Source organism: Strigops habroptila, chromosome 16, assembly GCF_004027225.2.
Source record: "Strigops habroptila isolate Jane chromosome 16, bStrHab1.2.pri, whole genome shotgun sequence".
NCBI lineage: Eukaryota > Metazoa > Chordata > Aves > Psittaciformes > Psittacidae > Strigops > Strigops habroptila.
Genome location: NC_044292.2, coordinates 7,339,218 through 7,366,129, shown reverse-complemented (window position 1 = coordinate 7,366,129; position 26,912 = coordinate 7,339,218). Strand labels below are relative to the sequence as shown.

Here is a 26,912-nt window from a genome sequence, read left to right as displayed (position 1 = left end):
CATGAATATTAAGGACCTGATTTGGAAGAAGGGGAGGTTCTTCAAGGGAGTAGCAGGCTGGTGGCTGCTTAGATTTGTATGTAGAGCTGCAGTCCCACCAGGCCCACTTGTGATGAAGCCAACTTCTATATGGTTGCCCCAGTGTGCCAGAAAATGCCCTCAGGGCACAAAGATGTCCATGCAGTTAGTCTTTACACTGGGCATTTCAAAGGACCAGTGTCAGGTCCATTCTGCTCCACCTTGGGCAGGTCCTGCTGGGGGCGCCAGTCCAAAGATGCCATCCAGAGAGAGAGTCAGTGTGATCCTAAGGACAGGACAAGGCTAAGCCAATTGCTGGGTTTCCAGATCCCTCAAGCTCCATGGAAATGCCCAGGGCTTACCTGCTGTGAGGTTGTCCTGCAGCATTTAATGAAGACTGGCAGGATTTTCCAGTAGTGCTTAGTTTTAATGTTCCTATAAAAAATACAGCCATGCTTTAAAGTTCCATAGGAATGGTTTCATACCGACCTGGGGGGATTCCAGGCAGGAGCAGGTTTCACAGCAGTTTGTCCTCCATCCGAACTTGCAGTAAGGAGGAGCACTTGTAGCTCCTGTTGAAGTATGGTGAAGGCAGTGAAGGATGTGGATTTTCTTCCTTGGTTTCTCAGGGCTGGCCTGAGAGCTGTGGGGTGGCTTAGTATGTTTTACAGCACTTGGTCTTCAATGGAATGGACCCCAGGGCTCTCTACCTGCCCTGGTGCCACCAACAAGGTGTCACACCGGGTCTGGGGCTCAGCGAGTACCACAGGCTGATCCATGGGGATGGTACTTTGGAATTGGAGCACCTGGTGTGTTCCTCTGCAGAGCCATCCTTGCCGTGGCCCCGGGCCAGGAGCCGCTCTGGTTTGCCATCGTCCTCCAGGTTTGGGAGGAGCTGCCAGTTGGCAGAGGTTGAAATTGCCGAGTTAAGTAATCAAAGATGTCTGACATTTAGAAGTGAAATGTGTTTGCACCTTATCACGTTTCTCTCCAACGTTAAGTTGCTGTGTTCTGGGAAGCTGTGGGCTTTGTGCCCACCAGAACGGCAACGTGATAGTCTCAGCAGCAACAGCTAATATCTTGTCTTTCCCTGAGGGGATGCCATAGAAGCCTTGGTCACAAAGTGCTTATTTTTCCCTTCAGGAACCTGCAGGGTCACGTCTGGTTTTACCTTCCTTTTCCCCCTTGTAAATGGACTCAGGTATTTCATAAGAAATACCATAAAACACAGTGACATTCTGAGGCAGAATAGGGCAGCTTCCATCTGTGAAATGAATGCCAAGAAAACAAAGGAAAGGCTATTTGTGTGTTCCTGCCCCTCTCACAGCCGATGAGCTGCTCACCTCCTTTTCACAGGGGTTGGTTCTGGAAACCCTCTGGACCCCACGGATCTGCACTGGTTTCTCTATCACCATCTCTATCTTGCTTTCAGACCTCCCTGGTATGGGGCAGGAGGCCTGTGGCCATGTCCACCTTGGCCGTGTGTGCCCAGTCCATGCCTGCCATTGAGGTCAACCTGTCTCTTTCTTCCCCAGCCTGGAGCAGCACATGGTAATCCACACCGAGGAGAGGGAGTACAAGTGCGACCAGTGTCCCAAGGCTTTCAACTGGAAATCCAACCTGATTCGGCACCAAATGTCTCACGACAGTGGGAAACGGTTTGAATGTGAAAACTGTGTTAAGGTACGGTGCAGGACATGGTGATCTGGGGCAGCTTTGCCTGGGTGAGGGTGCTGGGACCAGGGGGAAGGGGTCTGGAGGACGGGTGACACACTCTGGCATGGTTTGGTGTCCCGGCATGGTGGCAGCGCGGTGACACAGGTTGAGTGGTGTGCCCAGCCAGCATCTCTGTTGGGATGTGGAGCTCAGCCGTGCCCTGAGCAACTCGCCTTGGCCTTTTCCCAGGTATCAGAGTGTCTGCAGGGATAGGCGTGAGCTCCGTGCAGGGCAGATGGTGAGGACAGCACACGTTGGAGGGTGAGCAGGCAGCTGGGCACGGCTCAGCCCTGCTCAATACCTCACCAGTTTGCGGCAGGCGGTGAATTCCCTGCACACCTAATGCCGGGAGCAGTGGTGACAAACCCCAAAATACAGCCAGGCTTTTCACACAGGCACTCCTCTCCCCACACTTTGTTTCCCTTCCCTCACGGCCTTGTCTCTTGCAGGTATTCACTGACCCCAGCAACCTCCAGCGGCACATCCGCTCCCAGCACGTCGGCGCGCGGGCTCACGCCTGCCCGGACTGCGGCAAGACCTTCGCCACCTCGTCTGGCCTCAAACAGCACAAGCACATTCACAGCACTGTCAAACCTTTCATATGTAAGTTGTCACGGCCATCACAGAGCTCTGCCTTCGGCTGTAATTGCACGTATCCTGCGGGGCCCCCCAGTACTCGCTGTCCCTCTGTGAGCAGCCGCGGTAATTTTATAGGTCAGAGCACAAGATGAAATTCCGCAGTGATTTTTTTTTCCCCTTCTCTTTTTTTCCCCTTGCATGCTCCCTGTTTTTTCAGTAAACATTCATGGCAGTTTCTGACTTTCTTGACAAGTTAAAAGCTGAGTCTCGCAGCAGTCCTGGCGATGCCATTTTCTCGTATCTTTTTCTTTCTCTCCTCTTTTTTTTTTTTTTTGCCTTAATCATTTCTGAATGCTCATGTTGGTGACATAAATAAAGAGCTGACACAGCCTGAGTGAAATGTTGTTCAGGGGAGCCTCAAAAAATTTGGAATGGTCACAGGGACAGCAAGGTGTTCTTTAAAAAGAGGGTTTTTTCCTTCCTTATTTGCTGCATCTTTCATCTAGATAATGCTTGAAAGCCAAATAAATAGCAGATTAACAGTGTCCTTAGCGCTCTCCTTCATGGATTGTTTCCAAAAGGGCATTTTCCCTCAAGAGCCATCCATCTCATTCCTTGTCATTCTCAGGCTTGTATATTTTTTTTAATTGACACAGCACCTATTGGATTTTGATAACTGTGCAGAAAGGTGGATCGTGTCACAACAAAGCCATAGAAACTTTAGGGACCACTTCCTGACACTCTTCAAGTGCTGAACAGGATCTGGGTTTGATTCCAGGCTATGATGTTCCAATAGGGAAGCCACTGAACCCACTTCTGCCTTTTTTCCCCATTGGTATAATGGGAACAGTATGCAAGAGTATCCTGGGAGAGCCGTTTCATTAATGTGCTCTGAGATAATCAGATGGGTGTCAGTGGAGATAAAAAAAATACTCTTATTGCTCATTTTGATGCAATCTTTCACTTGCTGACGGGCACATGAAAGAGATAATTTGAATCTCATAGTATTGCTGCAGCGAGATGAATGATTTCTTCTCATAATCTCCTCACTCTCACCTCATAAGAATTAGGGAGTTGTCAGTCTAAATCAGTGTGTAAAACAACCGGAGACTGATTCTGCCTAGTTCAGAGGTGCCAGGTGGAGTCACATGCGTGAGTATGGAATCCATTAGCAGCTTCAGGATTCGCTGGGAAATTGTTCCTTCCCGTTCAGTGGAAGAAAAGGGTTTTTTGGGGGGGGTTGTTTGTTTTTTAATGATACTGTGTTTGGCTTTAAAAAAAACCTCCAAACCTGTAACTTTATAGCTGCAGAACACAGGACAGCGAGAGAGGACATTACACAGAGCTACTAAATCATTGTAGAGCTGGAGACTTGACAAAATGTTCCAGTTTTCCCTATTTTACAATGATGATGTGAGCTCTCACAGCTATAGCACTTTTCTTCAGGGAATTCTGTGCAGTATTGGATGTATTTAACAACTCTTCCTGGGGTGGAAAATGGAAGAGAGGAACCTGATTACCTTGGAAGACTTTGCTTTTGTTATCCTTAGTCTTCTTACTAAGTTTTGCCATGTGGGAACAGTGTAACTTCTATTTGGTAGTATTTCAACTACACTATAAATAACACAAACACCACAAACAGTGTTGAGCCAGTGCAAACTGTTAGAAGTGCTCACAGTTGTGATACAATCTGCTCAAACAGATTAGCCACTTATTATCTGTGGTTATGTATATCTTCTAAACCACAATTTAGCATCCTTTGGCATGTGGCAAGGGAGGTGGTTAAACTTGGAAAGGGAGAATTTTGTTCTGGGAAGAAAAAATATACAAACATCTTTTAAAGAATTCCTAAGTGTAAATCCTAAAGATGTAGAAAAAAAATATAGGGAAAGTCACGCTTGTGTGTAGCTGTCAGTAAAAGTTGGGAGGGAGGAAGGAAGGAGGGAGGAAGAAAAAGGAAAGAAGGAAGGAAGGAAGGACAGCTTCATCACAGATTTGGAGGATGAGGTGTTGGGAGAACTGCATTTGGGCCCTTGCCTGCCCAGCTCCCAACGATACCCTCTCCCTCTCTTTGTCTCAGTTCCCACATTTACAAAATGGTGGTAACAGCAGTTCCCTGGTGAAAGAAGTGTGTTAATGCACTAAGAAGCAGAATTTATTCCTGTGTTGAAAGAGGCATCAGATAATAAAAAGTTACAGTGTTTTGATATGTAGAACAGTTGGGGTGGGAGAGTTTTTTCCTCCTTTGCCCTGTTCCTTCCACACCAGCAAAGCCTGTAGGTGAAAGAGGTCATAAACATTCACATTTTGAAAGCTTGGTATTTACAGGTCGTTAAAGAGAATGCTGATGTGGCGTTAACTTAGCACTGCCAGGGTGTCCCACTAACTCAGTGAGTACAAGATCTCACCCTGCTTCTCACTGAACTGAGGCCTGGCTGGCAAAGTATTTATAGAACATCCCTACGGAGTGGTTACTTACTCTTAATGGCATTAAAGAAAGGGTAGGTTTGATTAAATGTGGCAAAGTCATTCCCCTTTCAGCCTTCAGTGCTTCCTGCCATGCCAGGACTACAGGGAAAGCGACTAGCTCATAGAAATAGATATTATTATAATGCATTATTATCTTTCTTGAAAATACCCACTCAGATTTCTGTAGAGTTGCTTCTGGAGAGATCCTTTGGGAAGGTGTTTTGTCCAGAGGGACATGTCCAGAGGGAATGGTGGTGGTAGGTCTGGACTGGCAGGTGGGTGAGGGCTGGGGGTTGGATGCAGCATTGCCTTTGCATCCTCATCCAGGATTCCTGGGGCTGCCTCTTTACCCGTAACAAAGATCACAACCCGGTGAGGCCGAGTCCTGGATAAACAGGAGGCACATTCCCACATTCTTGTAAACTGAAGAGACCAGACAGCCTCATCAGCCTGATTTTATATGGGGAGAGCTGAAGCAGAAAAGCTAAATGGTGTGCTGGAAGTTATGGTGGGATGCCTTAGCAGGAGAAATGTGGACCTCCTCTATCCTTAGGGATGCGAGGTTTCGGGGCAATGTGGGAAGGGGTGGGTGGTGCTGGTGAAGCTCCTGGTGAACTCTCACCCCACGTCCTGTTAATTTCATATGGCTTTTGTTGTTGGTTTCTGTTGACACTTTAGGTGAGGTCTGTCACAAATCCTACACGCAGTTCTCCAACCTGTGCCGGCACAAGCGGATGCACGCGGACTGTCGCACCCAGATCAAGTGCAAGGACTGCGGCCAGATGTTCAGCACTACCTCCTCCCTCAACAAGCACCGGCGCTTCTGCGAGGGCAAGAACCATTACAACCCCGGGGGCATTTTTGCCCCTGGCCTGCCCCTCACACCCACTTCCATGATGGACAAATCCAAGCCCTCTCCCAACCTCAATCATACCAGCCTGGGGTTTAATGATTATTTTCCATCCCGCCCGCACCCGGGGGGTCTTCCATTCTCACCTGCCCCCCCAGCGTTCCCTGCCCTCACGCCAGGATTCCCAGGGATTTTCCCACCCTCTCTGTACCCCAGGCCCCCCTTGTTACCACCCACACAACTGCTCAAAAGTCCCCTCAACCACACTCCGGACGCAAAGCTCCCGAGCCCCCTCGGGAACCCAGCACTTCCTCTGATCTCCGCAGTGAGCAACAGCAACCAGGCCACTTCCGGAGAGGAGAAATGTGAAAGCAGCCTGGAGAACTCCTACCTGGAGAAGCTAAAAGCCAGGAACAGTGACATGTCCGATGGCAGTGACTTTGAGGATGTCAACACAACCACAGGCACAGATCTGGACACCACTACTGGCACTGGTTCTGACTTGGACAGTGATGCAGAGAGTGACAGGGACAAAACGAAAGATAAGAGCAAACAGATGGAGAGCAAGCCAGATTTTGTCAGCAGCTCTGTGTCTGCAAGTTCCACCAACAACACGAGTGAGATCCCTCTCTTCTATTCTCAGCATTCCTTCTTTCCTCCCCCCGAAGAGCACTTGCTGCCTACCGCGGGAGCAGCCAATGACTCTATTAAAGCTATCGCCTCCATCGCAGAGAAGTATTTTGGGCCTGGCTTTATGGGGATGCAGGAGAAAAAGATGGGTTCGCTCCCGTATCATTCCATGTTCCCTTTTCAGTTCCTCCCCAACTTCCCCCATTCCCTCTATCCTTTCACGGAGCGGACCCTCAATCACAACTTGCTGGTCAAGGCAGAACCAAAGTCACCCAGGGACCTCCACAAAGTCGGCAGCACCAGCTCAGAGTCACCCTTTGATCTCACCACAAAGCCAAAAGAGATTAAGCCAATCTTGCCGCCACCGAAGGTCCTGCCAGCCCCATCCGCAGGGGAGGAGCAGCCGCTGGATCTGAGCATCGGCAACCGCATCCGAGCCAGTCAGAACGGAGGCAGAGAGCCACGGAAAAACCACATCTATGGGGAGAGGAAGCTAATGGCAAGTGAAGTCTTACCCAAGATTTCCCAGTCTCAACTGCCTCAGCAGCCATCCCTGCATTACGCTAAGCCATCACCCTTTTTCATGGACCCCATATACAGGTATTAACATACCCTGCCTTAAGCGTTTCCTCTAACGAGCTGATTTTCTAGCTGTCATCACCACTTGAGGCAGGTCGGGATGTAGGTTGGTTAGAAGGAGCAGTGAAGGTCTGCTCCAGTTGATTGTACTTCTCTTTTGTCGCAGCACATTGAATTCTCTGAATCAGAAGGGCTGCATAATGGTGAGGAGTGCTCCTGATCAATATGTACACTGAGCACATCCTTATTTTGATAACAAAGGAACTTGACCTATTTAAGGACTCTCCCACGAGCCAACGCTAAGATGGCACTTCTGCTGGAGAGATTCCAGAGGTTTGATTCGATAAGAATGCAGAGTTCAGCTGCCTCGGAGCCCGGGCTCGCATGGCTTGGGAATGAGTCAGGAGCCCTGGGAGCCTGGAAATGCAGCTCTCCCACTGACTGACTTGATGGCCTTTGTGAGCTGCTTCACCTTTCTTCCTCCTCACCCCCCTTTTCTTTCTAATTCCTTTTCTTAGAGTTTTCTAGTTCATAGGAACTGCTGCTATGGGCGCAGCCTTCTGAAACGTTTTTGAGTCTGGAGTAACATGTGCTGTGTAAACATGGTAGTGTGTTATTGCCTGCATCCCTGCCAGATACACTTCTTGCAGACTTGATCTTTCTTAGAAGATAACAAGGGGTTTCGAGTTCCGCTTGAAGCTGCTGGTTTTTGAGGAAGGCCCCATCCATTAGCTCATGCCTAGAACAAGCTGAGCGTGGAAGGCATGCGCAGAGCAGATGGGATGAAATTATCCAAATGCCAGTTCAGCTTCCAGAAGGAATGAATTCAGAAGAAGGTGTAAAGGGAAGACTTGAGTCTTCTGTTGGTTTAGTGCTTTTTATAAAACCTGTTTCTAAAGGAAGACTATTTTAAATTAAATAATTTTAGGCTTTACAGTGAGGGTACCAGCAAGTTTTGTATTACTCATCCGGACCCTGGCACTGCCTTTGTTATCCTTCTGCTACAGATGAGCTGTATTTGTCACATAGCAAATACCATTTGCTTCTTTTTAGCAAAGTCCAGCGAGAAGAGGTACCCTGACCTAGTTTGATTTGGACATTAATATGGCAATTAGTTCTCCTTTAGCTGGAATGCTTCATAACGTCCTTTTTGGTACGTGGGTTTGGCCGGGAGGGCTCCTGGATTCAGTGTCTGTAGCTGCACAGGCAGTTCCTGGAAGGGGATGGTTTGTTCTTGGTTACTTGAGCTTAAATACAAGTGTTGCAGGGTTGCCTTGCTGTAATCCAGCTGCAGAAGGGCCATGGATGTGCTGCAGGAGCTGCTGGAAAGCCTCACAGTCACCGCAGCGCTGTGATGTCAGCACTGGGGTGGTTCACTTGACAAAGGACCACGAACAACAGCGGGTGGTGTGGCCTTCCCCGGGCTGGAGCAGGGGAACAGCACCTATGTCACCACCACGCTGCATTGTACGGCTGATAACTGTGGGAAAAAATGATGTCAGTGTCTAGGCAGGCCAAGGAACTGTCAGCTGGGATGAGGATTAGGGAGCCCTCGTTGCTTGCTATTAAGAAAGCGTCTCTCGCTGTGCCAGACTCGCAGGGTTGATGCCGTGTTGCTCGCTCACACGTTTGCCATCTGTGATGGAAACGCTGCATCACAGCCCGGGACATGTCGCGCATTCTGTCCGGGACCACCACGGTCATCTCCTCCTGGAGACATCAGGGATGATGTAAACAGCCCCGCATTTATTTTTGTACTTTGGGGAACAAAATAAATGGGATGGAAAGGCAAAAGCTTCGAGTTAGTGCAGGGTCCTGCCACCTCTGGGCATTCTCAGTAGGAACGTTAAAATAACATGGGTTGGAAAAGCCGTTGCCAATTAAAATAGCAGCCTCGGGAAAACCGTAAAGGTCCAGAAGACAGATGGAAGTGAAGGATGGGGGCATCATTTGGTGCATTCCACGGGATGCATATAGTTTTAGTAATACATTAAAATAGAAAGTCAGCAGTGGAGTTGCTTGTGAATCAGACTCCTGATGTCATGAGCTAAACAGCAGAGCTTCCAAGTCCCAGCTTGAAAAATATGGAAATATTTTGTTTCTAAACTTCTCTTTATCAGACTCTCTCACATCATTTGGCTCCTTCATTTTTCTCCCAAAGGCCACTTAAATCCTTGACATTTTCTCCTGGTGATATAATTTAATGCAGCCAGACAGCCTGAAATCTGTGCAGTTTTTAGCTCAGCCTCGTTAAGGTGACGTTCTCAGGCACTGGGCTGAAAAGATCGGCTTAATCCTCCGGTGGCTGTGGAATTCTGCTCTGACGGGGAGGGCTCTGCGTGGGTTGTGTGCTCCTTACCCAACACCAGGAGATGGGAAAGCTGCCTGAAGGACTGTTGTTCACTAAGGTTGGAGGTTTATGGTCCCCCCAGGGCTGGGGCATCCCCTGGGAATCGAGCTGGTTCCAGCCCATCATGAGGGTAAAGCTCTGCTCGGGACATTTGCTCTTTCACCTTGTGTCAGGGAGAAACTTTGGTTTACAGATGGTTGAACTCACTCTGGTAAAAGCACGTACCTCCCAAAGCACAGTAGTTGCGGCTGCATTTCAGATCCAGCTCTTCTCTTGCCTTCTACCCAAGGAAAATTAAATGCAGATTAAATACAGTTCACTAAATAGCACTCTGCAGGACTCTTCTTTTAAACTCTTTGGTAATTTGATCCACACACCAATCAGCTGAAATGCAGCAAAATAATTTGCTCTCATTTATGCCGGACTAATGTAGTTAAAATTACCCTTCCTATTGGATTTCTGCTGGTTGAGCTGAGATGGACTCTGCTCCAGTGATTTAAAGATGCAGCTGCGTTTGGTGGAGTTACTTTCCGAACACTTTGTTCCCATGGAGGATATTCCAGTTTCTCTTTCTGGTGATTCCACACCCCGGGTTCCCCACAGCAGAATATTTTGTGAAAGCAAAGCCAATATTTCCAAAATTAGGAGCCTGACTTGAGGAGCAGTTCTCCATAGTAAGGTGCTTAAGCATGGAATGTTTGCACACGGAGCCATCAGAAGAACTCGGGTTCTCAAGTGGCTTCACAAATCTCCCACCGGTTCCTGCCTTCCTAAATGGTTGTCCACGTCTGCTCAGAGAAACTCACTGCAAATTATATCTCAGCTGCAAGGGAGGAAATGAATATGAAACACCTGATGATTTCAGCACACTTGGGGCTGCAAAGCTTGGCCCGGTGTTAACTCTTAAGATAAACACCAACCCTCAAAGACTGTTCTTTTCCATGCAGGGGCTGCCTGCTCTGGGCTCTAGAGCTTCTCCCACTTAAGCATTGCTTTTGCTGTAAATGTAGGTTTTTACATGACATTCCATAAGAGTAGAGGCTTTAGTTCTCACATAGAAACAGCAGAATATTTTCTTAGCTGTCACTCTGACAGCTAAGAAAACACTGCCCAAAGGAGGGGATCCATTTTCATACCGTTTCCGGTGCGTTTTGTGAGGTAACCTGTGAGTCATAATTTGTACTATCCAGTAAAAGGGGAAGAAAGATGTTTGTGTCAATAAGAGATCAGCCTCTTGTGTGTAATTTAAACATCTCTGCAAATGGTTTGGGTATTTCTTTGCTGCCTGTAGCACTGTGAGGTACGTAACCCTCTGTGGTGTTGTCCAGCAGGGTGGAGAAGCGGAAGGTGACAGACCCTGTGGGTGCCCTAAAGGAGAAATACCTGCGACCCTCCCCGCTGCTTTTTCACCCCCAGGTAAGAGCAGTAATGTTACAATGTGGTGCTGGTTGAATGCCAAGGAGTTGGAGATGGAGCTGGTGCAAACAGGTCGCTTGGATCAGGCTTTTCCTCATCCAGAGGCCCAGCTGGAAGCTCCTCTTATTTTACTTTCAGATACTTTTAATTTCCTACCTGCTTTGAGGAGAATGGTAGCTGTGCCTTGCTGTTTCTTTTGCATTAATAGAAGAACAGGGATGAGGTCTAGGCAGCTCGTATGGTCTGCCAAACTCCCCTTTCACATGTGTCCTGGGTTCAGGCAACATGCCGCAATGCCTACATAATTTTCCCATTGGGAACACCTGGTGGAGTCATTTGCAGTAGTGCAAAGTGCAGGAGGACTGTCCAGCACTAGGCAGTAGCATTTTACACCTGCCTGGAGTTCCCTTACACCATCTAGAAGGTGTGAAAGTGCAGGGCAACATAGCATTGGGGCTTGGTTCTGCCTGCTCCTAAAGGTGATGGATGGGTTGCTCGATGCAGAGAACTCATGTTCTCTCCTTCCTGCACAGCTGCTCTAGTCTCTGTTCTCTGACAGCTCACGGATATTTGCTCCCTCTGCATCTCCTTCGGATCTGAGTCACTGCAGAGCGATGGGAAACGCTGCTGGACAGCTTTCCCGTTAGACAGTGGGCCGGGAATGCCAGCCCATCACCCCACCAGGCCTTTACCCATAGCGTTTGAATAGCACAACCAAGGCTGTTCACGAGAATCACCCAACTTTACAACCCCCCTTATGAGCCACAGCTGAACTCTCCAAGAAGTGATGTTGCTCTTTGCCCTTAGGATTCCCTGCTCCATAATGGTAATGGAGTGAGCTCTGCCACATCCTGCCCTACACTGGCCCCAGCGTGATGGTCACCAGTGATCCTCCATCTCCCCTGCCATGAACACACGTAGGGAGCTGGGCTCTGTGCTCGTTATTGTGCTCTCCTTTATATTCACATGCATTGTTCTCCTCTGATACTGTTTCCCACCTTAGATAAATAACTTGCAGGTTTGTGAAAGCTGGGTCCTGGTTGCTTTCACAGCTAAACTTAGTTCCCTCATTGTTTCACATCAGCCCCAGAGTTTGGTTAATAACTTCCCCCGATTTTTCCTTCGTAGAGGCTGGATAATGGTGACAGGCTGGCCAGGAACATCCTGTGTTTGTGTGAGTTAGAATAGTGGGGATATCTGCCTGTAAAGAATCTGATAGCAGGGAGGAGCTAGTGTGGCAAAGCAACCCAACAAGACGATGAGAAACGTACGGGCCCTGAGTAGGAGCAAGCATTGGGTGGAAGGTGATTAACATTGTTCCTGAGATCGTGACCACGTCCTCTTCCCATGGCAATGAAAAGATGTGGAAGGTCTGGTTATCTCTAATAGCTTATCACACAGAATAGCCTAAAATTTACAATCACTTGAGCCCAAAGCTTCCTGATAACTCAGCTTTCATAAAGCGGGTGGCTGTGTAAAGATCACTGATCTAGAGAGCTGCTGTTCCCATGCTGTGTAGTCAAATATGGTTTGTTCAAGAATATATGGGGGGGTTGGGGGGTGTTTACCAGATCCCCATCCAATATTATCCTGGATCTTTTCCTTTAGAAGTCATATTTCCAGGGAATCCTGCTCCTGTCTTCATTAAGAGCAGTGTTCACGTACGGGGTCAGTTAGGGGCACCCTCTACATGTGTTACTCCGAACACGAGTCTGGGCTCAGCCTTTTCTTCTGTGAATAATTCCCCAGCTCTCATGGAGGGCCCTGGGTGGGATGTGATCATGCCAAAAGATGTAATAAAGGCTGAGCATTCAGCATTCAGAAGATGCTTTCTCTCCCAAAATGAATTTCAGGCCACTTTTCTTTCTTAGCAGCCAGTCATTGACAGTGGTTCCTCTGCTCTGATGGGAGTTCTTCTCACGTTGTCTATTTTAAATGAAACCCTGGACAATGTAAAGAAACGGTGGAACTTTCTGATAACTGAATGGAAAAACCTTTTCTCACCTGTTAAGTTTCTTTTCTTCTCCCCTTCTTTTTTATTATAACCAGGCAGTTGTTCCCTAAATAGCAAAGTGCCTTTGCCACTGGAGAGGCTACGGCCGGGGCTTAGAATTTTAAAACAAGCCTACGGCTATCAAGCCAGCAAACATCTCTGACTAAGTGCCTAAAGAACAGGGCACAACAAAAGATAGCTCCAGGTACTCCGGCAAAGGGCTGAGTGGCACAGCTCTGAAAGATCCGGATAGCATTTTAACGTGATGGTTTTGTTACATGACTGGCAGCTGGGGCAGAGCTTTTGCTGTAAATGATCAAGGAACCTTTTCAAGTGGCTGGCGCTAAGTATTACTTACTATTTATCATGGGCTGGGAGCCTCCAACTAAGGGGCCGTGGATCTATTATCAGGAAATGGGTTTTACTACTCCTCTTTTTTACAGCTTATGAATGGTTGTCAGCCTTCCACAATGTATTCTTGGGTGATTAAGACAACTTTTTTTTTATAGTTGTACATTTTAAACAATATCTTGGCTCCTTTCCCCGCCCCCCCTGAGCCCAGTTTAATAAAGTGTAAATGTGCAAAAGGTCAGCCCTTCCTGTACAATAGAGCATCTAGTTTTGATCTATGGCTTCCTACTGCCTTCCGCTCGCTCCGCACTCGGGCTGACTCCGTTCGGGCTCCCGGCTGTCCCGCTGATGTCATGGGCAGGGAGGAGGCAGCTTTATTGCTGCCTTGTTTGCTTGATCCCTGTTTTCTGCTTGGTGTCTTGGAAGTGCTCTCAAGAGTGCATAAAACCGAGCATTGGAGATGTCGGCATAGTTCTCCGAGTTGCATTTCTCTCTTGGATTTGGATTTCCTGTTTTGCTCTAAGGAAAGTACAAGTGGGTTTCTTTAGGCAGGAGGTTTATGCATATCCTTTTTTTTTGCACGCACAACTTTTTTCTTTCCTTTTTTGCTTTCCCCTTCTCCCCTACCTCCAGGTTTTTCCCTTTCTCCCTCTTTCTGGAGTGATATTTCATCCAGTGTTTATGTGAGAACATGGCTATTGCCGAGTCATTGGGTTGAAAAGGATCTTAAAGTTCATCCAGTTCCAACCCCTTGCTATGGGCAGGGACACCTTCCAGAAGACCAGGTTGCTCCAAGCCCCGTCCAACCTGGCCTTGAACACTGCCAGGGATGGCACAATCTCTAGGCTTGTGTGCCTGCATCTCCTGTTTGAGCATCGATGTGTAGGCTGTGGTCCTGCAAACCATAACTCATCCGGCCCCAGCTCACGTAGAGTATTTTGGCTGGAATTCCACTTCAGGAAGCTCAGCCATCTCCCACCCACCCTTCCATCACCTTTGCTGGCTTCTGAACCTTTCTTACATGTAATTAAGATGCTGGCCCCTTTGCTAGGCAAACTCTCTGTGGACCTGCTCCATCCTGAGTCTGATCTTAACTCCTCCTCTTCACCCCTCCAGCCTCAGCCTCTCCTTTGTCCCAGCTCCCTGGTCACGCATTCCCCTGTGCCCCCTCCCACTCTGCTTTGGCCAGGATTCTTCTGCCTCCTGCCCAAAACTTCCGTGTCCTCTCTAACCCATCGTTGCCTGCTGGCCTGCCTGCCCGCAGCTCACTGCTGCTTCCCTCTGAGCCCAGCAAATAGCAACAACAGGCTTTGACCAACTTACTAGTGTTGAAAGATGTTTTATGCATTTATGTTGTTTTCCTGTGGATCTTTATGACGTGAGGCCTTGCCTTGTCCTTGCAGATGTCAGCCATAGAAACAATGACAGAGAAACTGGAAAGTTTTGCAGCCATGAAGGCAGACACTGGCACCTCCCTGCAGCCCCTTCCACATCATCCCTTCAACTTCCGATCTCCACCTCCCACGTTATCGGATCCCATCCTGCGCAAGGGCAAGGAGCGTTACACCTGCAGGTAAGGGCCTGGGCACCCCAAGGAAGAGAGGCTGTGCCCCCAGCACCTTACAGCATCCCTGGGAGAGCATCACCCAGCTGGGACATCAGACACCAGCGTGCAGCAGAGCAACCCCACATGCACATCTCTGCTGTCTTGGCAGGGGCAGGAGGAAAAACAAGAAGCAGCAGAATTAGAACAGAGCATTCTGATGACGAACTCCCTCTGAAATAGCTTGTTTTGTCTGGTAGAAAATCAGCATCTTCTATTTTCTTTGTAATTTTTAATAACCTTGAGAGCAGATCTGGAGATTCTCAAGCAAACAGGATTCTCCAAGCCAAGTTTCTTGTAACAGATGCCACAGTTTCCAGTGCAAGTGCAATCACAGCGATGTCCCATCTCAGCAAGGCAAAACATTGGCATTTTACAAATGGCAAAAAGTAAACAGCTTTTTCAAGCACAGTTGTATCTACGGAAGTACTTAGGTACCCATTGCAGCTCTAAAAGCTCGTATGGGAGCAGAACACTGGGGAATAAAAACCTCTGTCTGCTTATGCAGTTTAACCTGCAGCTACTGGAGGTTCTTGTGGTTGCTCCCACTGCATTTGCCTTGGGTGCAGTAAGGGGATATGTGTTTTCATTGGTGTATCTCTTAGATTCGTTTGCCACAACAGCTATGGGCTCAGATTTCAGCTGAATATTGAGGTTTCTACCTACAATAGGCACTAAACTTATATTTAGTTACGCACTCACAAGTCCGCATTTGGATTTTCATTGTTGAGGGACGCTCACAGTAAGTGTTCATCTTCAGGACATCTGAAGGTGCTGAATGTCTCCGAAATTAAGGAAGTCGTATGTTCCTTCTATAGCAGTAAGCATCAGGTTTCATAGTTACTGAATGTAACCCTTCATCCTTAGTATTTTACTTCCCAGTGAATATTTTTATTTATACCTCCCTTCCTTTTACTGTGAATCAGATTTATTGGGGAACACAGTTCCTTCTCTGATTTCATTTCCTATTGCTGTGTTTCCTTATTCCAAGCAGGCTGTCAGACTCACAGCAGTATCTCCTGATAACAGTAACACAGTGCTGCAGCATTTATCTGCAAGGAAATCCTGTGAATTCCGAGAAGGATGATGAAGTCCATTCTGTATGATGAGCAACTAAACAGGGCAATAGAGGAGATCCATAAAAATCTGAAGTGCGATATGACTAGGCAGTGATTAATCACTCTTTATCTTAACGGAGGAATGAGGTAGCATCAAATGCAGTTACTGAGTGACAGGTTCAAACAGGAGATTCTTTCACACAACACACAGTTCAGCAGGGGAACTCACTGCCATAGGAGGTGGTGGATGTCCAAAGCTTATGTGCATTCAAAAAGCTTTTAGTAAAATAGGTGGGAAAACTCAGCAAAAGGGTATCAAACACAACTACGCAGCCTCAGGCTCAGGAGGATCTCCAGTTCAATGGAAACTGGGTGAATGTACTGGGGATGGGTCACTACATCCTTACTGTGTTCCTATGCGCTTGCCCAGGCCTCCAAGATAAGCTGCTAAGTCATCCAGCTTTTGGGGATGTGCTGGCTGTTCTGGTAGGGCTTTTCTTTTTCCTGCCCTTCCCATATATGCTGTTGCTCTGTGCCTCTGATGGAGACGGGTCATACACATGTGAATCCCATTGCTCTGGAGTGGGCATCGCTCGGTTGTTTTGAACTCCAGGTCTTCCTCCCTCAGAACATCGGTTCCTGGTGTTATTCCTGCATAAAGGGGTTTTCTGATTGTGGGCGAGGGGCCGGTGGTGGCTGGTGATGGGTGTTTGAAGCGATGTGGGGTGGCAGGATGCTGTGCACTGATGGTGCTTTGGCTTTTCCCCCTCCAGATACTGCGGGAAGATCTTCCCACGCTCAGCAAATCTGACCAGGCATCTGCGGACACACACTGGAGAACAGCCCTACAGGTGATGCTGCCCCCCAGACAAAGCCCCTTTCCCAACACACTCCTCATTCACCACCGTGTTGTTTTTTCTCCTTCCTGTAAAGCTGTGCCAACATAATTCCGCGGTCCTGTAGCATTACATATAATGATTCATAGGATTGTATATTATGTGTACCAGCCAAAAATAATCAGGCTTGGCAGCTTGAAGATAGACACTTAACTTATATTTAGATGTATGCTGGCAAATGAGTGGTCTGATTTGCAGTGTTGTTCAACACTCACATTAACCATTCATCTCAAGGACAGCTGAAGGTGCTGAATGTCTCTGAAAATCGGGCTGTTTTGAAGGGCTTGCCAGTAAGCTAACTGCTGGGTCTAGCTAGGTTTCTTTTTTCTTTTCCTAATGCATATTCAGAGGTGCCTGGAGTAGTGGATCAAAAAAAACCCAAAAGAAAAGCCCTGTAGTGTATCCACTTTAAAATCTAAGTTAGGGAGCATCCTGCCTTAAATCACAAAAACAGAGTGATGAGAGGGGGGAAATCCACGCGGTGTGTCCCCTATTTGGCTGCTGTGGAGGGCAGAAGGCTGAGCTCTTACCTGCTGCTTGTGGACAGGGCCGTTTGGGTTTTATAGCTCACTTTGCATTGTGTCTGTGCAAAAGGGCACATTGTGAAACCAGGCACCTCCTTCCCTGGGCAGCAGCCCATGTGCAGGCAGGCACCCGCCTGGGCACACACTGGGGCTGCTGCTCTTAGCAGGACTCCTGGGCCAGCGAGCCTGGGAAATGGGAATAAAACTCGTGAGAAAATACATGTAAGTACATGTGTGTATGTGTAGGTATATGAAGGACTATTTCTCATGCAAGACCAAGTGGGAATTTCCACCCCCTTGTATTTTCTCCTCGTGTTTTGCAGTCACTATCAAAAACTTTGTCAAAAAATATTCTTTGGTGGATTTGTTATTAGAATAGCTGCATATATGAGCAGAACTGAGCGAGTGATGGGTTGAGAGCTCATTGAAAATCAAGCCTTGTGTTTTTCATGATGTGAGTGCTTCACACATCAGGTTGTCAGGCACTAGTAACAATTCAAACTTTTGGGTAGCTAATAGTATAGTATTTTCATACATAGAAGTTCACAGCAAAGCTAATGCAATAGAAAAACACAAATTCATGAGCAGCAAACAGCCGTGTGGTCAAATACATCACATTTTCATGCTTAGTTTAACTTAAGAAGCTACTCTCTCCCACATTGTAATCCCTGGTGCGTAGAGAGCCCAGGTTTTTTTCCATACAGAGTCATACAGAATCTTGAGTGTAGACATTAGGTAAATTAAAAATAAAAAGCCCCTCTCCAAGCAGACATATATTTTGGAACCATTCCCCGTTCTGATTTTTTCAGTTGCGTTATTTGATATGCCTTGAATGAACACTGTGTATTCACTGCACACCCCTGTCTGCCTAAAATGCTTGCTCCCGATTATTCAGAGATTGTTAGTTCAGTTTTCTTCCAAAAAAGGAGACTTGCAACTTAACAAAGGTTAGGAAAATAAAGATTTATTTGATCTGGTCTTCTCCCAGAAAATGGCCTGTGTGGGTTTTTTTGTAAGAGAGGTTTGACTTCTGGACAATGTTGCATTCTAATGGCACTCCTGAGAGTTAGTGCTGCGTTTACAGAAGAGCTTAATTATCATTGATTTTCTTTTGCTCTCAGAGAACTGAGATTTCCAACTTTGGCAGCCAGGATTGTTTTGAAAGCTTGTTTTTTAAGTGACAACTTGATGTAGGTAAAAGGAGGGTGCTGACTTCTCAGTGATGCACTGATGTCTGTCTTCTGACTTGGGATTATTTCAATGTTTTTATTTCCTTTTGACTCTGCAGTATTAGATATTCATCCAAACACAAATTAAAATGTTCTCAAAGCTGACACAGACTGACCAGGTGTCCAAGTGTAGATCAAGAAACACACAGGCCAGAAAATAAGGTGCTTTGGGTTTGATTCCTGATTGTCATTGAGAAGTGATGTGTTTTTTACCCAGTCACTTAAACTTCCCAGGAGTCTATTTAATATGTAAAGTAGGAATTAATAGCACATGAGCAATAAGGAGGCAAATGAATTCTTTTTAGAAATGGGAAGTGCTGTCTGTTTTTTTTGAAGAGTAAGATGTAGCTGGTAATGCACTTGCTAAAAACATCTAACATTCAGTAGTGTGTATTTCAACCCCCAGTGCTAAAAAGAACTGTCAAACTTCCCTGTTTCTTCAGAGAAATGCTAAATAAGTTCGGCTTGTAAAACCATGTCAGACTTACCTGGAAACTCAGGTCATAAAAACCAGGACTTTGTTGTCATCTGAGCTCACCAGCACAATCAGAAGAGGCTGTTTTTAGTGACGCTCCTTATGCTCGGGGCACAGGGACGCCAGGGTGTGCTGCAGTTGTGGGTTTGCCTCTTCGGTTTTGTTTTCATTCTCTGGACTCACAGAATCACATAAACTACATAAAACCCAGGCTGGGAACAGCTAAAAGCTATTTGATTCAGCAGGACTTTTATTTTCTTCTTTCAAATGCCCATTCCCTCCAGGATGCCATCTAATTGATTCTTGAATTACACCCAGTCCTGAAGCCTGCGCGGCTGCGATCCCTCCTATAAAGATGTGCTTCCTGACGTCTGTTTTGAATTTGTTTTTCTTTAATTTCCTTTTCAGCCCCCATGTCCTGTTATCTGCATTAAGCAACAAGAGCTGACATCTACCATGTCATTTAAGATGGCTCTCACAGTTCAACGAGTATCTCTTCTTTCTCAGTTTCTTTTTTAATACGTAGCTTAAATTCATCCCTGGTATAAAAGCGCTTGAGATGAAGGAGTTACTCAGTAGCTGTCCACGTGTTTTATGCTTTGTTACTGCAATTCTGTCTTTGCAGCTCACATTCATCATCAAATAGGTATACATTTTGCAAGTGCTGCTGTGCTTTTGGAACTTCACAAAGCTCTGTATCAAATGCTGTACTGTTACATCTGGAGTGGTACCGAACTGCTGTAGCAACACAGCAATTAGCTCCATTCCTCATTTTGAGGTTTTGCTGGGCTTTGCTGCCCGGTTTTCCCCGGGTACCTGAGCTCCCTCGAGCTCTGAGGGTTGCCTGCCATTCCTCAGAGCTCCGGTTCCAGCTTCAGCTCATTCCCAACCATCATTCATTCCCACTTTGTATTTTTTTTAGCCCATTGGTGAGTTACTTTAATCATAAGGAAGAAACTTTACTAGCGTTTTGTCAGTGTGTTTACAAAGCAAATACTGCTGCTTTTGAGTTTTATTCTTCTCCTGGCTCTCTGTTCACCTCTTCCCTGATTTTAAGATTGTTCCCTCTGCCTGGATCATTTATTTAGATTAAAACCAGCAGAGATCCAAGTACCAACCCCTCTGGGACCACAAATAACGCAGTACGTCTCCCTCATCCCTTTGCTTTCAGACATTAGCTATTGCTCCTTTCGAATGCCCCTCTGTTTCCTATTTTTTTAACAAGCTCTTTATCCTTTCTCCATACCCTTCCCTGGATCCACATAGCTCATAGAGCAAGGACCTGTCAAAGGGAACTTTTCAAAGACTTCCTGAACATCTAAATAAATGGACATGCAGGAGGCCAGCTCGCTCTTGCCGTATGCATGCAAGAGCTCCCTTTGAAGTCACTGGGACTGCTCCTGTGACTAATGGAGGCAAGACCCGGCCCAGCAAACATGAGCGAGGGGGGGTTTGGCTTTGATGGACATCGAGCTGCTGGGGACAGGTAGGGAGCAAAACCCAGAGACAAGGAGGGGGCTGCTGGTGACATGCTGGTAGAGCCGCGCTGGGCAAAACCACCTATGGAAGTCCTGGGAGTAGCAGGGATACTGGGGCATTGGCTGGTTTGGATACTTGAGACTTCTAAAGTGCTGAAGAATAGAAGCTCCGAAGCCTGGCAGCTCCTGAAAGCAGAGTCAGCAGTGGCTGGTGGACAGGAGGAGAATAGGAGTTGGAAATCCGTGTGTGGTTGGCTCTCCGTATATAAACTGTGCTTGGTTTTGCTGATGTTCAAATAACCTCGTTTTCTTCAGTTGTTCAATTAATTTTCTTTCTGAAAATGAAAACAAAAACCTTTTGAAGTCTGAGAAAACTGTGGTTTAAAAAGAGATTTTGCTTTCTTGCAGGGTTAATCAGAGTAAAGGTTCATTACTTGAAATATCTATTCCTTTTGGTGATTTAGCAGTAGGAAATTTGGAGGTGGGCACGGAATCCATAAACAGGCAGTGAGAGAGTGTGTTTCATAAATGTATCTCTGCAATTTAAAACCAAAAATATCAATTTATTATTAGAGACCAAATAAAAACCACAGCTGTGGCACATCTGGAAGTCTATGTGTTTCACAGCAGAGGTTTTTTTACACTCACACCTCCTTCCTGCAGTTGAACCTGTTGTGTTTGTAGGAAGCAGAACTGTGTCCTTGGTGTTGGGGCAAATCCAGGTTTGTACTTGCATGACACAGGCCCAAGGTGAGCTCTGTGTGCCCGCTTCACACAGTGAACTGATGGCATTCCCAAAACGAGCACAAATGCCTTGTCGTCTTCATGCCTTATCAAATGGTAGCTCAGCTCAGTGGGATGGATTTGACTCTCGGTTAGAGCAGCACAGAGCAGTTCTGCTAAAGCAAGTGGGTTTATTCTGGAATTACAAGGGCTTAAGAACTGTTTTTATTTTGTCCTGGAAGTGCCCAGGATTTACAGAGGTTTGTAGCAGAGAAAGGATTCTACTTCTCATAGGGTTTGGAAGTAGAGCCATGAGGAAAGCAGCTTTGTTGAGGTACAAATGACATATTTAAAGGGGGATCTAATGAGGGACTCAGGCAGATTCAAAGGGGAATTAGATTTTCTGTAGCTTTAGAGCTGAAGCCCTTCACTGCGGCTCAAAGCTGCCCTCTTCAGTCCATCGGCTGCGATGGAGGAGCAGGAGGAGGAGAGGGCTGAGCTCCCAAAGCCCCTCGCTTTAGCAAAGCTCTGTTTTTATTCCAGCACATCCACCGTGGGTCCTGCAGAGGTTTGTTTCAAAGAGGGAACATTTCTTCACTCAGCAGTTTCCCTGAACATTCTGGCTCAGCTCCTTACATTCCACGTTTTTTCATCATAAACCAGATATTCACTGCATAGGAGTAAATCTTATCCTGTTTGGAAACGACAGTGTATTTCTTGGGAGCTATTGTACTATAATAACCATAATTACCTTTAAAGGCATCTGTACTGCCTGCATCTCGAGTACCACAAGGAATGTCACAAATAAATCTGGAGTGTTCTTTATGTCTAGATAACGGTGTCATGGAGGGATATGCTAGCTAATAACTATGGGATACATTTAACCTCCCTTCTTTCTTCTCCTTCTGTCTTCTTTTTCCTCCCTCCACAGCCATATTTCACCTACTTCCCCTACAAAAGGAGAGGGGTGGAAGAAATAAATTCACCTTCCTTGTTTTTACATTTGTGTGTGGAAAAGTAATTATTTTCTTTAAAACTCTTATTTGTTTGGACGACTTGCTTCTTAATTAATCCTAATCCTTCCTTTGTGCTCCTTGAGTAACAATAATATCAGATTTGTCTGGAATGATTAATGCCTTGTGCTTCCCAGGTCCTCCGCTGAGTAAAGATTTATAGACCAACATTTTCTGGTTTTCTGATAGTCAGATTTTTCTCTTTCTCCCTTTTTTTTTCCTCTCACGTTGCACTCTTTGGCATTTGCTTCTATTTTTCAGGTGTAAATACTGTGACAGGTCATTCAGCATTTCCTCCAACCTCCAGCGGCACGTTCGAAACATCCATAACAAGGAGAAGCCATTCAAATGTCACCTGTGTAACCGATGCTTTGGGCAGCAGACCAACTTGGACCGGCATCTTAAGAAACACGAGCATGAGAACGTTCCAGGTAGGAAGGGGCATGGCCGGGTGCTTCTGGTGGGGTGCTGGAGGGAGAACACCCCATGCCCTGGTCTCTCTGGTCCTTGGGAAGCCTTTCTGGAAAGCACGATCGTGATGCTCTCCTCCTGGGGACACGGTGAGATCTCCTGGTGCAATGCAGATGTGGACATGTCAAGCTCTGCCAAAGGTTTTCAACCTGAAATGCATTTGTAGGCATGTGTGAAGTTCAAGAAGATAAATAGGCTTTGCCTTAAGATAAAAACTGCAGGAGGAAATTCCTGTGCTGAAGCCAACTAAGTGATTTCCCAGCCTAGGAAAATAAAATAATTATGGGATAGTTGCAGGCAAACAGCTATGCAGTGATAGTGGTTTTAAATTGTCTATGCCATCCATAAATGCTAAATATCACCTCTGTTTCTCACTGTAGTTCCAGTCTGGAAAACATGAGCTTTGGTCCTTGAGATTTCTCTGAAGGATTAAATCATTGATACATAGTGAGAGGATTGTTGCTAACGTTCCTCCTTTATTTTTCCTCTTAATAATACCTTTGACAATATCCAATTGTTTCTCCTATTCTCTTTTCTTGTTTCTCTCCTCAGTGAGCCAGCACTCCGGAGTCATTACAAACCACCTTGGGACCAGTGCCTCTTCCCCAAACTCGGAATCAGACAACCATGCACTTTTAGATGAAAAAGAGGATTCGTATTTCTCTGAAATCAGAAATTTTATTGCAAATAGTGAGATGAACCAAGCGTCAACTTTAGCAGATAAAAGGTAGAGAAGCAAATCAGTCTTGTCAGAAATCTACCCGTATCACAAGCCTTGTTTTGACTGAGTGGTGTTTCACAAATAGCTATTGAATGCTGTGGTTTAAGTCCAAAATACAAGGATGAGAGTTCCACATCGCAGTGTGATCCACCTAAAGAACAGTAAGAAGAGTGGAACACACTGACGTAAAATTTCTGGTGGAGATGTTAATCTTACTTCATGTCACTTGGGGGCATCCTGCTGGGTTCCAAGTCCATAGTACTGGTGATCCCACTCTTGTTCTCATAACATAATGTAAAACTGCTCTGGTTTTGGAGTCTGCGAGGTCCATAGGGCATGAACAGCAGAAGTAATGAGACAGAGAATTCAGGCTGGCTGTTAGATTGCACCATGAGGAAGCTTCCTCCTGGTTGCTCGAAGGGAGATTGTTAGAACAGAGTAGCATGAGAAGGAAAGCTGCTTGTCTCACAGATGCTTTATTTTAGGAGATAGAAAACCCTCATTTAAATCCAGACCAGACAAGATTCTAGTTCGAAAGGCGTTGAGGTTGGTGTATACTTGACGTGGTTATTAGTCCTTAAGGGAGTGATTTTTAAATGACTGAAATATGTTGGTTTTCCTTTTCGTTGCAGTTTAAATCATAAGTATATGTACATAAATGTGTCTCTGCATTCATACGTATTACAGTGAAATTGCATGACTTACGTATTTGGCATCTTTTCGTCTTTCTTTTCTTTCTTCTTCTTCCCCCTTGACCAAATATTTCAGGCCAGAAATCCAGGATATTGATGGCAATTCCCAGTGTCATGGATTAGCAAATGAGAAAACAGAAGATGTGGATGATGAAGATGAAGAACTGGAAGAGGAGGATGATGACAGCCTGACAGGGAAGTCCCAGGATGAAACGGTATCACCCACCGCAGAGCCCCGAGGAGCATTTGAGGATGAAGAGGATGAAGAGCCCACATCTCTCACCATGAGCTTTGACCACACCCGAAGGTGAGGTGGGCCCTTCCCTTCGAGAAGTCGAACGGGGCTCAGACTCCTGACCCTGTGTCGTGGTAGATTGTGAGTGCTGCTGTTTTATTGTTCAAGCCATGTGTCATACCTCCAGTTTGATGTAAGCATTCACCTGAGAGATTCCATTTTCACCATGGTGGGGGACACAAAACAAGTGGACTGCAGGGAGAATCTGTGATGAGGCGTAGAAGCAAGACTTGAGAAGTTCATATCAGGAGAACAGTTAGTCCAGCACAGAAACCAGCATTTTCAGGGTACCATGGTTCAGAGGATAATGTATTTCTCTCTAAATCACTGGTCGGAGCGAAGGAAGAGGCATATGTCTGCAGTCTGGTTTGTGCTGCTCTGCCCATTTTAGTTGTAGCCAAAAGCTGTTGACTTCAAGTCAGGTTCTCAGAGCTCTGGGGAAAAGTGAAGCTTTTTTTCCCCTAGATCCAGCCATGTCTAGACACCTCTAAAATTAAAGTTCATGGCACATAGCATAGGCTTAGCTTGCTTTTTGCCTCAGTTTCCTGGATGGTATTTGTAACAAATGATGCAAAGTAGTATCTTACTTGATTTCAGTGCATCCCTATTTTCATTGCAACCCAAAGAAAGCGCAGCAGTGGCTTCAGACATTGATCCAGTGTCAAACATTGCCAGGAGTGCACAGCAACCTCCCCACAGACATCCAAAGGGAATTGTGGCCATGCTGACTCACAAATAGCGATGCACCGATGCTTGTGTGTGCACAGCCATGCTCTACACTTTTTCTTTGCTCCTTGCATTGTGTGTCATGTTGGTGTTTGTCCGTCTGTCCGTTCACGCATGTGGCTTGTGAGTCCCCCGTGGTATGTGCATGCAGGCACTGGGTTAGCAACACTCACTTTGGCTAGATGTGAACGGTGAGATGAGCTAACAACAGGTCAACCCCTTCCCCTGGTCATTGGTACAGGTGTATTGAGGAGGACGAAGCCGGCCTGTTAGATTTGGAGCAGATGCCGAATTTTGGGAAGGGGCTGGATCTTCGCAAAGCAGCCGAGGAAGCATTTGAAGTTAAAGATGTGTTTAAGTCCACCTTAGACTCTGAGACAATAAAACAGACTCTGTACAGGCAGGCTAAAAACCAGGTAGGTATATTGCAGAACATTTTACCTAGCTCGCCGCCAGCACGTACAATAGGATTAGCAGGCAGCTGGCCTCAAACAGCTGAGGTTTATTTTCCCCTTCCAGTGAGCAGGAATTCTAACTGTAACGTGTGAATCCTATGTGAACTGTGTCTTGTTGCAACTGTACTGAAACAGAGGAGAAACAGTGGTCATCATTCTAGATGACCAGATCAATTAACCATGTAGCCTGTGCTGTGAGAACATGCTTGTAGAGATAGATAGAGGTGTCTGTCTGTTTTTATCTGTCTGTATAAATGTTTTTATGACTACTATTTATTTATACTTTGGGATGGGTCTTCAGTTGAGTCCCTTTCTAACCTTCAAGCAACAGAATTTGTCATGAAATCTATTTTAAATGTCCCGCAAAGCAGCAGCTTAATGCAGTTGCCAAACAGAACATGATTTCTGATTCATCATCCCCTAGAACTTGCAAAATTCATGTCCTCCTTCGCTGTAGGTCCTAGTACTGAAGCTGGGGAAGGTCTGCTTGGAGATAGGATACAGCTTTGTTCTGGGTGAACCCAATTTTAACACAAGCCACTTGCCTGACTCTTACATGTGTCCTGTTACTAATATGCCAAATGTACTAACCATGTAGGAACAGCTTGCTCTTTTACAATTTGTACTGCATTGTTAGGTCCAGCCTGTGCTTGGATGGGGAGCGATTCTTTTTGAATCCATTTTATAGTGCATGAAATGCAGGACTGGTTACACTTAAATTCCAACAAGTAACCTGAACAATTCCAACCATCCTAGTGCAGGAGATGCAATGGTAGAACAGCATTTGTGTGAGCAGCACAGCCCCTTTGGCTGGCTTTTAAGCAATTTTAGAAGCATGTATGTCCATAATACTACAAAGCCGTGCGTCTTCCAGCACACACCTACAGTACATCAATGTGTTGATTTGACAAGTAGATCTTGACTCTTGCTTTTAAGAGGAGAGGCTGAAGTTGGAGAACTGGTTTGTATTATTGGAGTTGGCCCTATTGTGCCAAGCATGGTACTGATGACCCAGGTAACGCATGGTCTTTGTGCCTTGCCCTGCAAAGGATTGTGTGTGGTGGGTCCTGCTTCGGCCAACAGAGCCCCGTTCCATTGCAGAGTATATGTGCCTATAGTCCTACATACCTGAGCGCATTTTTACAAGCACCAGTGGGCTAATGCCAGGCAGTAGCCTGCTGCCTGATGGGCTATGGCTAGTGTGGCTGTTGCTGCACTATTCTGGCCCACTGGCTTGTCTGTAGCTGTATTTTGTATAAGAACAAACCAAAGAGACTGGCACTGTGCATGTAGCCGCTCTTCCCTGGACAGAGCCTAGTCTCAGAGTGTGGGTTTGTGACCAAGTGCAGAGCTGGCACGGGATGGATTTGGTCCTCTCCTGGGTTTGGATGGTGGCATCTCCTGGCTAACCCTGCACTGCTACAAACTCCATGGCAGGTTTGAGTAGTTGGAGTGATGGGTCTCATCCTGGTGCGTGGATGTAAATTCAGGCCTGCTGTAAGGTTCTTAGCCCAGGCCAAGGGGTGCTGGCTGGCCTGCATTTCCTGTGTGGTTAGATGGTGCTGTGCTTCACACGCTTTATCTCGGCCTGTCCTCTGTGTG

General features: G+C 46.3%; 1 protein-coding gene across 4 annotated transcripts in view; it reads left to right on the top strand.

The window, feature by feature from the left end:
• Positions 1–26,912, top strand: part of PRDM16 (PR/SET domain 16) — a 278,163-nt gene that overhangs the window by 247,953 nt on the left and 3,298 nt on the right. The window contains exons 7-16 of one of the 4 annotated variants that reach the window (XM_030508173.2): positions 1,554–1,701; positions 2,184–2,337; positions 5,461–6,862; positions 10,523–10,607; positions 14,355–14,524; positions 16,386–16,463; positions 22,212–22,381; positions 22,974–23,148; positions 23,911–24,141; positions 25,097–25,271. In XM_030508173.2, coding sequence (XP_030364033.1) covers positions 1,554–1,701; positions 2,184–2,337; positions 5,461–6,862; positions 10,523–10,607; positions 14,355–14,524; positions 16,386–16,463; positions 22,212–22,381; positions 22,974–23,148; positions 23,911–24,141; positions 25,097–25,271 — 2,788 coding nt within the window. Of the gene's footprint in view, positions 1–1,553; positions 1,702–2,183; positions 2,338–5,460; positions 6,863–10,519; positions 10,608–14,354; positions 14,525–16,385; positions 16,464–22,211; positions 22,382–22,973; positions 23,149–23,910; positions 24,142–25,096; positions 25,272–26,912 lie in introns of all 4 variants that reach the window. The other 3 variants (XM_030508171.2, XM_030508174.2, XM_030508175.2) reach the window with 3 other exon arrangements.